The following is a 13,690-nucleotide window of genomic DNA, read 5'->3' as shown; positions in this document are numbered from 1 at the left end:
CACCGGTCAGAATGGCCATCATCAAAAATTCTAGAAACAATAAATGCTGGAGAGGGTCCCTTTTTCTCCACACCCTCTCCAGCATTTATTGTTTGTAGATTTTTGATGATGGCCATTCTGACTGGTGTGACACCTCCTCATATTCTTACAAACTGTTCTGAGAATAGAGACCGACAGAAAACATCTGGACAGGGGAGTGACATAATGAAACCATGGTTTTGGGAAGCTAATCGATTCCATTATGTATGCCTGACTTCATAGGAAAACCAAAAGCAACCCTCAGACAACCAGGATTTTCTTCAGATTTTTCTATCAGCAAAAAACCTAATCCAACACTGTTAAGAGACAAAGGAAACTCTCTTGGAGTTAAATCTGTTGCTGAAATGCTGCCTTACACATTACATACAACTATTGGAAATGAAGTATTCAAAGATGTTCCAGTGCAGAGGCATGTGACCATGTCTCCCAACAACAGGTATTTGGGCTTTGTCTGACTAAAAGGAGAAGTTTGGTGAACCTAGGATAATAAATATTAAACATGTGTGTTCAGGGTAAGAAGGAAGTACTTTCTGTTTTGTGTAATACAAGTTCACATGTTAGTAAAGAAATGCATCATAACTAGTTAGTCCACTTTCCTGGCTGCCTAAATGTCATTCTCTGAATATCTCCATTTTGTATTTGTTGTGCATTATTGGTAATCTCTCTTTGTAAAATTTATTTTAAAAGCTCTCACAAATTGATCTAAGATGCTATTTCAGCGTAACTTACTTTTTCTGAAAACCTTTCTTACAATTAATTTTGTAAGTTTTAAATAAAATCTGATTGATTTGTACATTCTACTGTGTTCCAATAATTATACCCATAATTATACAGTAGCATTATATATCCATGCATCAGAATACTGGACTGGAAGTAATAACACAACTTTAAAGTTTTAGTTTGAATGCTGCCATTCACTAGCCAGGTGAAATAAGTGAAATTATTTCATCTTTTGGGGCTGTGGTATCTTCATTTGACCAATGAAAATGTTAACTGGGTGATCTCAAAGTTCCTTTCTGGCTGTAAATTTTATGGTTTTATGAGGTAACTCAGGTGAGCAAACTACAACTAATGGACCAAATCTGGCCCATTGCCTGTTTTTGTAAATAAAGTTTTATTGGAACACAGCCACATTCCTTTATTTATATATTGTCTGTAGTTGCTTTTACACAACTACAGAGTTGAGCAGTTGTGCAGAGACATATGGCCAGCAAAGCCTAAAATATGTACTGTTAGACCCTTCACAGAAAAAGCTTGCCATCTCCTGATGAATCAGTATCACATTCTTCCATCCTGTTTGTACCTGTACAAAACAAATTTTGTTGTATCATGTTCATTTAAATCAGTGTTCAAAAATTCCATTTTGTATAAAAGATAGTCCCCTTCCCCCCAAGCACTCCCCCCACACTAGACTATTTAGAAATAATTAATTTTGTTAAGTTAGGTAAAAGGGTACTAATTTTTTATATTTTGGTATTTTTTATAAAGTAACCCTTAAATATTTTTCATAATGTATATATTTAATGGTGTTTATGGTTAGTTATTATAACTTTTGATAAGGTCTAGAAAATACATAATTAAAATTTGGATCTTGACCCAAAGCACTAGTTATGTCCAGTATGTGACTGAGGTACCATTGTCTCCTCTGGTTGTGGGCCTAAATTTCAAGATTTAGATCTATAAAATGACAGCAAAACCAGTCATCCTGGATTGTGGGCCCAGAGGAACATTCTCCACCCCATGGCCTGGTGTCTCCTCCCTCTCACCTAGTGCCACTGCATGGCCCAGGTAAGTGCCTTCCATCCCTGCAGGTAGCACTAGCAGTGATGGAGTGGGGGCCTTGCCAGCACCAAGCAGCCCACAGAGTAGGCCCAAGGTGGTGCTCTCTGACCTGCTGCCTAGTGTGCTCCCAGCCCTCCTCCCCAGCAGCAGGGGCCCAGGGAAGTGTATTCTGCTGTACCAGACCAGAATAGCACCATGAGGGCCCTGAAAACTAAACTATTATTGGAGCCACAGCCTACAAAAGTGGGCCAGGAGGTATATGATAAACCTAAACAGAGTGATTGCCTGCTAAAATAGGACATTCGTCTTAACATATGTCCACATGTCCAGGTTATAATAAAAAAAGTCAATCTTTATACTAAGAGGCAGGAGAATGACAACTTGAATGAGAAAAGATAACCAACAGACACCAACATTATGATAAATCAGATGTTGGAATTATCTGACAACGATTTTAAAGCAGCTGTTGTAAAAATGTTTCAATTTGCAATTGCAAATACTTTTGAAAAAAATTAAAAAACAGAAAATTCACCAAAGAAAGAGAACATACAAAAAAGAACCAGGGCTTCCCTGGTGGCGCAGTGGTTGAGAATCCGCCTGCCAATGCAGGGGACGCGGGTTCGTGCCCCAGTCCGGGAAGATCCCACATGCTGCGGAGTGGCTGGGCCCGTGAGCCATGGCCACTGAGCCTGTGCGTCCGGAGCCTGTGCTCCGCAATGGGAGAGGCCACAACAGTGAGAGGCCTGCGTACCACAAAAAAAAAAAAAAAAAAAAAGAACCAAATGAAACAACCAAAATAAAAATGCAGTGTATGAGCTCAATAACAGAATGAATATGATAGAGCACAGAATTAGTGAACCTGAAGATAGAACAATAGAAATTACCCAATCTGGACAACAGAGTAAATAGATTTAAACAAAACAAAACAAAATAACTAGCTGAACCTGAGGGGCCTATGGGAGGAAAAAACATCTAGCAGAGCCTTAGGGACCTGTGGAGAAAATAAAAAAAGATCTAATATTTGTATTATCAGAGCCTCAAAACAAAGAATGGGGCTGAAGGAGTATTTGAAGTCATAATGGCTGAAAACTTCTCAAATTTGCCTAAGGACGTAAACCTACAGGTTCAAGAAGCTTAGGAAATCCCAGACAGGATGAATCCAAAGAATCCCACACCAAGGCACATCATAATGAAACTTCTGAAAACTAAAGACAAAGAAAAAATCTTGTAAACAGCCAGAGAGAAATGACACATCACCCATAGGGGAATACCAGTTTTAATGACAGTGGATTTCTCATTCACAGTCATGGAGGAATCATGAAGGAAGGAAATGGCACATTTTTAGTGCTGAAAGGAAAAAACCTATCAACCACAAATTCTGTATCCAGCAAAAGTATACTTCAGGACTGAAAGGGAAATAAAAACATTCTCAGGTGAAAGAAAACTAAGAGAATTTGTCATTAGCTGACTTACTCTTAAAGAGTAACTAAAGGAGGTTCTCGCAACAGAAAAGATGTAATATAAAATGGCTTGGAACTTAAGAAAGGAAAGAACAAAATGGGTGAAAACAGGTATAAATAAATGGATTATCCTTCTCATGAGTTTCTTAAATCATATTAGTTTGAAGTAAAAATTATAACACCATCTGATGAGGTGCTAACATATGTAGAGAAAAACTTAAAGCAATTGTATTTGTAAAGTAGGGAGGGCAAGGAAACCTAGATGAAAGTAAGGTTTTTACACTTGAAGTGGCAAAACATTGAGATGAGTAGAATGTGATGTTATATGTGTATTGAAATGCATAAGCAACCAATAAGAAAACTATACAAAGTGATATACTAAAAAAACATTATAAATAAATCAGAATGGAATTTTCAAAAATGTTTAACCCACAAGAGTGCAAGAAAAGATAAATAGAAGAATGAGAAACAGGGAACAAATAGAAAACAAATAATAAAGTGCAGACATAAGCCCTAACAAAATGATAATTACTTTAAATGTAAAAACACATGAAAATATGTTCAACTTCATTAGCTGTTTGGGAAATGTAAATTAAAACTACATTGACAGGGACTTCCCTGGTGGTCCAGTGGCTAAGACTTCGTGCTCCCAGTGCAGGGGGCCCGGGTTCAATCCCTGGTCAGGGAACTTGATCCCACATGCTGCAACGAAGTTCCCACAGACAGCAACAAAGATCCTCTGTGCCACAGCTAAGACCCAGCACAGCCAAATAAATAAATAAATAAATAAATATTTTTAAAAAACACTACATTGACATATCACCACAACACACCTATCAGAATTGCTAAAATTAAAAATAATGATACAATAATAGTAGGGGACCTTAACATCCATTGGCATCAATGGACAGATCATCCAGACAGAAAATCAATAAGGTAACAGTGGTCTTAAACAACACAACAGACCAATTGGACTTAATAGCTATCTATAGGACGTTAAATCCAAAAGCAGCAGAATACACATCCTTTTCAAGTGCACGTGGAACATTCTCCAGGACAGATCACATACTAGGCCACAAAACAAGCCTCAACAAATTTAAGAGGAAGAAATTATATCAAGCATTTTTCTTCTGACCACAATGGTATGAAACTAGAAATCAACTATGGAAAGAAAAATGGGAAAAGAAGAAACATGTGGAGACTAAAGAACATGCTACTAAAAAACCTTGGTCAATGATGAAATCAAAGAGGAAATCAGAGGGCTTCCCTGGTGGTACAGTGGTTAAGAATCCGCCTGCCAATGCAGGGGACTCGGGTTCAAGCCCTGGTCCGGTAAGATCCCACATGCTGTGGAGCACTTAAGCCTGTGCGTCACAACTACTGAGCCTGTGCTCTAGAGCCCACGACCCACAACTACTGAGCCCACGTGCCACAACAGCTGAAGCCCACACACCTATAGCCTTTGCTCCACAACAAGAGAAGACACCTCAATGAGAAACCCGCGCCCCACAATGAAGAGTAGCCCCTGCTCGCCGCAACTAGAGAAAGCCTGCGCACAGCAATGAAGACCCAATGCAGCCAAAAATAAACAAATTAAATAAATAAATTAAAATGTTTTAAAAAAAGAGGAAATCAGAGAATACCTCAAAAGACAAATGGAAATAGAACTTTCCAAATTTGGGATGCATCAAATGCAGCTCTGAGAGGGAAGTTTATAGTGACACAGTCCTTCAAGAAACAAGAGGGCTTCCCTGGTGGCGCAGTGGTTGAGAGTCCACCTGCCGATACAGGGGACGCGGGTTTGTGCCCTGGTCCAGGAAGATCCCATGTGCCGCGGAGCGGCTAGGCCCGGAGCCATGGCCACTGAGCCTGCGCGTCTGGAGCCTGTGCTCCACAATGGGAGAGGCCACAACAGTGAGAGGCCCATGTACCGCAAAAAAAAAGAAACAAAAAATCTCAAACAACCTAACCTACCACCTAAAAGAATTAGAAAAAGAACAAAGCCCGAAGTCAGCAGAAAAAATGAAATGATAAAGATCAGAGAAGAAATAAGTAAGAGATCATAAAAACAATAGAAAAGATCAATGAGATGAAGAGTTGGTTTTTTTTAAAGATTAAGAAATTGATAAACCTTTAGCCAGGCTCACCAAGAAGAAAAGAGAGAGGACTCAAATGAAATAAGTGAAAGAGGAGAAATAACAACTGATACCACAGAGATATTTTTAAAAAATATAAGAGAATACTATGAACAGTTATATGCCAATGAAATGGACAGATTTCTAGAAACATACAGCCTGCCAAGACTGAAACAAGAACATACAGACAATTTGAACAGACTGGCCACTAGAAGTGAAATTGAATTTGTAATAGAAGAACTCTAAGCAAACAAAGTCCAGGGCTGGATGGCTTCACAGGGGGATGCTACCAAACATATAAGAAGAACTTGTCAAACTATTCCAAAAAACTGAAGCGGGAACACTCCCACATTCATTCCATGGGGCTACCATTATCTTGATGCCCAAACCAGACAGAGATACTATAGAGATAGAAAATTACAGGCCAATATCTTTGATGATTATAGATGCAAAAATCCTCAACAAAATATTAGCAAACCAAATCTGACAATATATAAAACGGGTCATACACCATGATCAAGTTTGGATTAATTGCAGGGTCACAGGGATGGTTCAACATTTGTAAATCAATCAATGTGATTCACCACATTAACAAAAGGAAGGATCAGAATCACATGATCATCTCAAGAGACACAGAAAAAGCATTTGACAAAATTCCATATCCATTCATGATAAAAATTCTCATCAAAGTGGGTATAGAGGGAATATATCTCAACATAATAAAGGCCATTTATGACAAACCCACAGCCAAGATCGTACTCAGTGGTGAAAACCTTCCCACTAAATTCAAGAACAAGATAAGGATGCCCACTCTTGTCACTTCTATTTATCATAATATTGGAAGTCCTAGCCACAGCAGTCAGAGAAGAAAAAGAAATAAAACATATCCAAATTGGAAGGGAAGAGGTAAAACTGTCACTACTTGCCGATAACATGATACTTTATATGGAAAACCCTAAAGTCTCCACCCCAAAACTATTAGAACTAATAAAAGAATTTAGCAAGGTTTCAGGATATGAAATTAATATACAGAAATCTGTTGTGTTTCTATACACTAATAATGAAATATCAAAGAGAGAGTAAGAAAGCAGTCACATTTAGAATGATATCAAAAAGAATAAAATACCTAGGAATAAACTTTGCCAAGGAGGTGAAAAACCTATACTCTGAAAACTATAAAACATTGATGAAGGAAATTGAAGATGATACAAAGAAGGAAAGATATCCCATGCTCTTGGATTGGAAGAATTAATATTGTTAAACTGGCCATACTACCCAGAGCAATCTACAGATTTAATACAGTCCCTATCAAAATACCCAGGACATTTTTCACAGAACTAGAATAATCCTAAAATTCATATAGAACAACAAAAGACCCCGAATTGCTGAAGCAACCTTGAGAAAAAAGAACAAAGCTGGAGTATAACCCTCCCAGACTTCAGACAATACTACAAAGCTACAGTAATAGAAACAGCATGGTACTGGCACAAAAACAGACACATAGATCAGTGGAACAGAATAGAAAGCCCAGAAATAAACCCATGCACCTGTGGTCAATCTATGACAAAGGAGGCAAGAATATACAATGGAGAAAAGACAGTCTCTCTAACAAGTTAGTGCTGGGAAAACTGGACAGCTACATGTAAAACAAGATATTAAAACATTCCCTCACACGACATACAAAAGTAAACTAAAAATGGTTTAAAGAACTAAATGTAAGAGCTAAAACCATAAAAGTCCTAGAAGAACCTAGGCAGAATACTCTTTGACATAAATTGTAGCAATATTTGTTTGGATTTGTTTCCTAAGGAAAAAGAAAGAAAAGCAAAATTTTTTTTTTTTTTTTTTTTTTTTTTGTGGTACGCGGGCCTCTCGCTGTTGTGGCCCCTCCCGTGGCGGAGCACAGGCTCTGGACGCACAGGCTCAGCGGCCATGGCTCATGGGCCTAGCTCCGTGGCATGTGGGATCTTCCCGGACTGGGGCACGAACCCGTGTCCCCTGCATCGGCAGGCAGACTCTCAACCACTGTGCCACCAGGGAAGCCCCCAAAAGCAAAAATTTTTAAATGGGACCTAATTAAACTTAAAAGCTTTTGCACAGCAACGAAACGAAAAGACAACCTACACAATGGGAGAAAATATTTGCAAATGATGTGACCAACAAGCGGTTAATATCCAAAGTATATAAACAGCTCATACAGTTCAATATCAAAAAAACAAACACCCCAATCAAAGTGAACAGAAGACCTGAATAGACATTTTTCCAAAGAGGATATGCAAATGACCCCAGGCACATGAAAAGCTCAACATTGCTAAGCATGAGGGAAATGCAAATCACAGCTACAATGATGTACCATCTCACACCTGTCAGAGTGGCTATCATCAAAAAGGCAGCAAGTAACCAGTGTTGGAGAGGACATGGAGAAAAGGGAACCCTTGTACACTGTTGGTGGGAATGTAAATTGGTGTAGCCACTATAGAAAACAGTATGGAGATTCCTCAAAAAACTAAAAATAGAATTACCATATGACCCAGCAGCTCCTCTCCTGGGCATATGTTCCAGAAAAAAACCAAAAACACTAATTTGAAAAGATGCATGCACCCCAGTGTTCATAGCAGCACTATTTACAATAGCCAAGACACAGAAGCAACCCAAGTGCCCATCAACAGATGGATGGATAAAGATGATATGGTATATATATATATATATATATGTATATAATGAAGTATTACTCAGCCATAAAAAAGAATGAAATTCTGCCATTTACAGCAACGTGGATGGACCTAGAGAATATTATGCTTAGTGAAATAAGTCACACAAAGACAAGTACTATATAATACTAGTATGTTTTAGATCCCACATTTATATGTGGGATCTAAAACATACTACATGTGAATATATCAGCAAAAGAGAAACAAGCTCAAAGTCAAAGATATAGAAAACAAACTTGTGGTTACCCAAGGGGAGAGAGGAGGGGGAGGGACAAATTAGGGGCATGGGATTAACAAACTATTATGTGTTAAATAGATAAGCAACAAGGATTTATTGTATAGCACAGGGAATTATCTTATTAGCCATTTCTTGTAATAACTTATAATGGAGTAGTATAATCTGCAAAAATACCGAATCACCATGCTGTACACCTGAAACTAATATAATATTGTAAGTAAAATATACTTCAATTTTAAAAATAGTGATAATACTGAATCTGGCAAGGATACAGAGAAAATGGATCATCATACATTGCTGTTGGGAATATAAAATTGTACAACCACAATAGAAAATAGTTGGGGAGTTTCCTTTTAAAAAAACAAAACATGATACCACTATATGACCCAGGAATTCCACTCCTATACATTAATCCCAGAGAAATGAAATCTTAGATTCACACAAAAACCTATACACAAGTGTCAATAGTAACTTTATTCATAATAGCACCAAACTGGCAAAAACCCAGATATCCTTCAGTAGTTGAAAGGTTCAGCAAACTGAATACATCCACACTACAGAATACCTCTCAGCAGTAAAAAGGAATGAACTATTGACACATGCAACAACATCAGTGGATCTCAAGGGAATTATGCTGAGTGAAAGAAGCCAGTCTCAAAAAGTTACATACTATGTGATTCTATTTATATAACATTCTTGAAATGACAAAATTATAAAGACAGAGAACACAGAAGTAGTTGCCAAGAGTCAGGGGTTGGGGAAGGGGGAAGGGTGTGGCAATAAAGGGGTAGAAAGAGGGACCCTTGTAGTGATGGGATAGTTCTGGATGTTGATTGTAGTGGTGGTTACATGGACCTATATGTGTAGTAAAATTGCACAGAACTATACGGACACACATGTACGTTTAAAACTGGTGGAATTTGAATAAGCTCTGGATTATACCAATGTCAGTTGCCTGGTTTTGACATTGTACTATGCAAGATGTTACCCTTGGGGGAAACTGGGTGAAGGGTACATGGGACTTCTATGTACATTTTTTGCAAATTCCGATGAATTTATAAATATTTCACAATAAAAGGTTAAAAATTGATAGCAAAATCTTTTTATATGGTTTCAGTTTTGAGAATTAATATAGTATATGCTTTTGTCTTTTGCCTTTCTCCATAAGAATTTTGAATTCCATATAGTCGAATGTCTTGTACATTATTGTACAATGATTTCTAGAACTACATACCTAATTGTCTTCATCTGTCTGACTTTGTATGGATTATATTTCAGACTATTTTAATTATACACTATTAAAGATGTTGTAAAACATCTTCATCAAATCTTTTTTTAAAGAGCATAATACAAATTGAAAGATACGTTTTAAGAGAAATCTAAATACCATCTGGTGGCAGAGGTTATGGGCTGCCTTTCTAATTATAAAATCAAAGAAGTTGCTCTTACCAAAATAGAGCAATAGCAAAAGATTTTATTTCTAAACTTATGAAATATTAAGCAGTAATATTAAGTAGTGTAAGTTATTATGAGTTTAAACTTTTTAGAGTCACCAAATCTTTAGAGTCGCTAATGAAAGCTATAAATTATCTTCCCAGAAAAATTAATTTGTGCACATATACATGCATCTTTGTATACTAATGCAGGGAATACATGGGCCTCAGAAGCCCATTCTCAAAAACTCTGGTTAAGAACTCATGCCTACCGGTTAACAAACTGGAAGGTTCTAGAAAAATAACTGATATTCTCTAATATTGTAGGTATCAATCTAAGTTTACCATGTGTCTACAGTAAAATAGAAAGAGGGGCCAAAAGTGAGGATGTACAATTGATTTATGGTTTCTCTGGGAAATGTTTATCTCTAAAAAAATACAATTCATGACAGTTGTATTTTGTTAAAATGATGAGATTATTAAAATGTGCTTTTTAATATATTTATACATAAAACATAGATGAGTATGGCACTGAAGACCAGGGTTCCATTAGGCCTAGAATGAGAGAAGAAATTGCTGTATGTATATTGTAGTGAGTAAGATCATGGACTTTGGATATGAATAAAGGACTGTCTGGCATTAGCCAATGGGAACCATGATTGAAAAGGCATCTTTCAAGTATTAAGTTAAAGTAAATGAATGTAGGTTTCTGAGATATTGTAGGTTTAAAAGTCATGTACTAAATATTTATAGGAAGCATTTTCTAAAATACATTTATTGCTTTCTTCTGATTACAAAAGTACTAATGTGTATGGTATAGAAAACTTGCAAAGTAGAAGAAAGTAAAAGGAAGAAAAAAGTCACCTCTAATCCAGACATAAATGTAACCATTAAAAATTATCTTTCTACATTATTTATTTATATAAATTTTTAAAAATACATATTGGGTCATTATGTATATTACTATTTTATAATCTGTTTTAAAAGGCAATATATTGTGAACATTTTCCATATCATTAAGTACACATCTCCGTTATCATTTTTAGTGTCAGGCTCGTCCATTGTCCAGTCACTCATTGTTGAATATAAATGATTTTCACTATTGTAAGCAGTTCTACAATGGACATATTTGTAGAATGATCCTTGCATATATTCACAACTAGTTCCTTAGAATAAATTGGTAGAAATAGACTCTCTGGGTAAGAGGGGTATACACACTAAGGCTTTACTAATTTGTGCTCTAAACAGATTATACCAGGTAGATTCTTCTAGAAGCATATGGGAGTGATAGTTTGCTTGTGCACTTGCCAACATTGGGCATCAGTGTTTTATTTGCTACTCTAAAAGGTGAAAAAATGTACATATGTTTTAATTTCTGTTTCTTTGATTTTGATTCTTAAGGAAGTTACATTTTTTCATATGTTTATTAGCCCATTTATAGATCTTTTGTAAATTACAGGTTTTTGTCCTTTGTTGGTTTTTCTAATTGGTAAAAGTGATTTATAAATTAAGGATGTTGAGCCTTTTGTCCTGTAATATGTTGGCAATGTTACCAGTGTTGGCAAGTTTGTTTAATTATGGTATTTTTGGTATACAAAAACTTTAAAATATTCTATTTACATCTATTAATCTCTACCTTTATGGCTTCTGCATATAGGTGTTATGCTTAGAAAAGCATTTCTACCCCCATATTATGTAGTATGTCTTCTGTTTTCTTTTAGAATTTTTATGGTTTCATTTTTTGCATTTAAACCTTTAATTCATCCAGAATTAATTTTGTTGTATAGCATGAGAGTAGGAATCCTGTTAGCCAGATGTCCTAATATCAATTATGACATAATCCTTTCTTTCCCTGCTGGTTTGAAACACTACCTCTATCAATACTAAATTGTTATAAATATATGACTCAGTTTCTGGGCTTTCCATTTGGAATCATTGATTACCTGTCTATTCTTTAGCAGTGCCAAACTACTCAGATTATTATAACTTTATAATAAGTGTTAATAACCTTTACTTTTTACTTACTCCTCTCTCTGCCTCCTAATTTAGTTGGTTGCTTTTGTCATGTGCTTTTGTTAACACCTACTGCCCCTGTTATAGCACTTAGTAGACTTTGTTCTTACATACAGATTCTGTCAGTTCATTAATTATCTGTTGTGTAACAGGTTACCACGAATTTAGCAGTTTACAGCACATACTTATTATCCTGTAGCTTCTGTGGGTTAGGAATCTCAGAATCACTCAGCTAGATCCTCTGCTTCAAAGCTTCTCATGAGGCTGCAATCAAGGTATCGGCCATGGCTGGGTCAGCTGAGCAGGAATCCCCTTCCAGGCTCACTTGTGTGGTTGTTAGTACAATCCGTCCCTTTTGAGCTGTCCCTCAGTTCCGTCTGGCTGTTGGCCAAAGACCACCTTCAATTTCTTGCCATATAGCCCTTCCTAACATGGCTATTTGCCTCATCGAAACCAGCAAGAGACATTATGCTAGCAAAGTGGAGATTAGAATCTTTTGTAATCTAATTATGTATAATCCCCTCAACCTTGAAGTATCCTATTGATTAGAAGTGAGTTACTCAAAGGGAGGGGATTACACAAGGTTGTGGATACCAGAGGGGAGAATCACTGGGGGCCATCTACTAGCTGCTAGCTACAGTCACTTTTCTCAACTATACATGCAGTCCATGAGAATAATGGTACCTTCCTCTTGTTTAATCATTGATCATTACCCTCTGACACAATGCCTGGCATGTAATAGTAGGTCCTTAAATAAATATTCGTGGGATAATAATGTGTCTCTAATAAATGACATATGTTTGAGTTGGGAGTCTTTTTGTGGGGGGACAGTCTAAGTATTTGTCTTTTAAGAAACAAAATAATAAGTCTTTTATACTTACTGTTATAAAACTGGTTGGACCTCTATTATCTTATTAAGTTTGTTTTTCACGTTTCCCTGCGGTTTTCCTTGAACATCTTTCTTTTGCTGTGTTGACAGTTTTCTTTCCTGTGCATTAGACCTACCAATGTTTGCACGATAGCAGTCTCTGCCGTATCCTTGCTGTACTCTTCGCTTATAACCCTCTGCTTTCTGCTAGAGCCCTCACAGCTGACTCAAAGCAGGGGAAGAGTCCAATATACATTTTTAGGGCTCTGGTGCAAGGGAAAGTATTGCTGTCTCCCTGCCAGTTCTGCAGAAGTAGGAGCTGGATATGTTTTTGGCATCTTCTGTCATTACCCAGATGCATTAATACACAAATGTGATGCTCTTATAATTGCAGAGCATTGTATACAAAGTAAGCTTTTGCTGGTAGCCTACAATCTAATCATTTCTTTTAGAATTAAAATATTTTGAGGAGATGTGCTTCATTTCAAAGAATTGATCTAATTTTTAGAGTATTCCATACTATTGAAAAATTACGAAATAGGTGTACTGTCATTATCACCACTAGTCCCGTACCCACCGCTGGGCAAGATGTACTCTTTGATTCATTCAATCATCCTATTCATTCTTACAGCATTCACTCTCCCTTGCATGTACCAAGCACTGCCTTAGGCACAAGAAACACAAGTAATTAAGACACTTGGGGTCTAGTGAGGGAGACAGACATGAATACAAATTATTTCTCTTTGTGGGTGGTGGGGGGGGTATTTCTTTGTCCTCATATTTAGAAAATTTTTCTACATATATCCAGCACAATTCACATAAAAATTTTTTTGGTTAGGGTATGAAGTGGGAAATCTACGTTTCTTTCCTAAGTAGTTAATTGAGGAATCCCCTCTCTGGTTTGAAATGCCACTTTTATCATGTGCTAAGATATAATGTAAATTGAGTGTTTCTAAGCTCTCTACTATTTTACTTATTTGTCCAACTATTTTTTTTTTTTTTTTTTTTTTT

At 36.7% G+C, this 13,690-nt stretch overlaps 1 protein-coding gene across 2 annotated transcripts in view; it reads left to right on the top strand.

Annotated features, from left to right (window-relative positions):
* The window catches only part of TDRD7 (tudor domain containing 7), a 90,449-nt gene that overhangs the window by 25,743 nt on the left and 51,016 nt on the right, over positions 1–13,690 (top strand). For both annotated transcript variants that reach the window (XM_007110590.4, XM_007110588.4), the window contains exon 4: positions 262–475. In XM_007110590.4, the coding sequence (XP_007110652.2) occupies positions 262–475 (214 nt within the window). The remainder of the gene's footprint in view (positions 1–261; positions 476–13,690) is intronic.

Source organism: Physeter macrocephalus, chromosome 9 (genome assembly GCF_002837175.3).
Source record: "Physeter macrocephalus isolate SW-GA chromosome 9, ASM283717v5, whole genome shotgun sequence".
NCBI classification, from domain to species: domain Eukaryota; kingdom Metazoa; phylum Chordata; class Mammalia; order Artiodactyla; family Physeteridae; genus Physeter; species Physeter macrocephalus.
The sequence above is the reverse complement of the archived record's forward strand: the minus strand, read 5'-3'. Positions and strand labels throughout refer to the sequence as shown.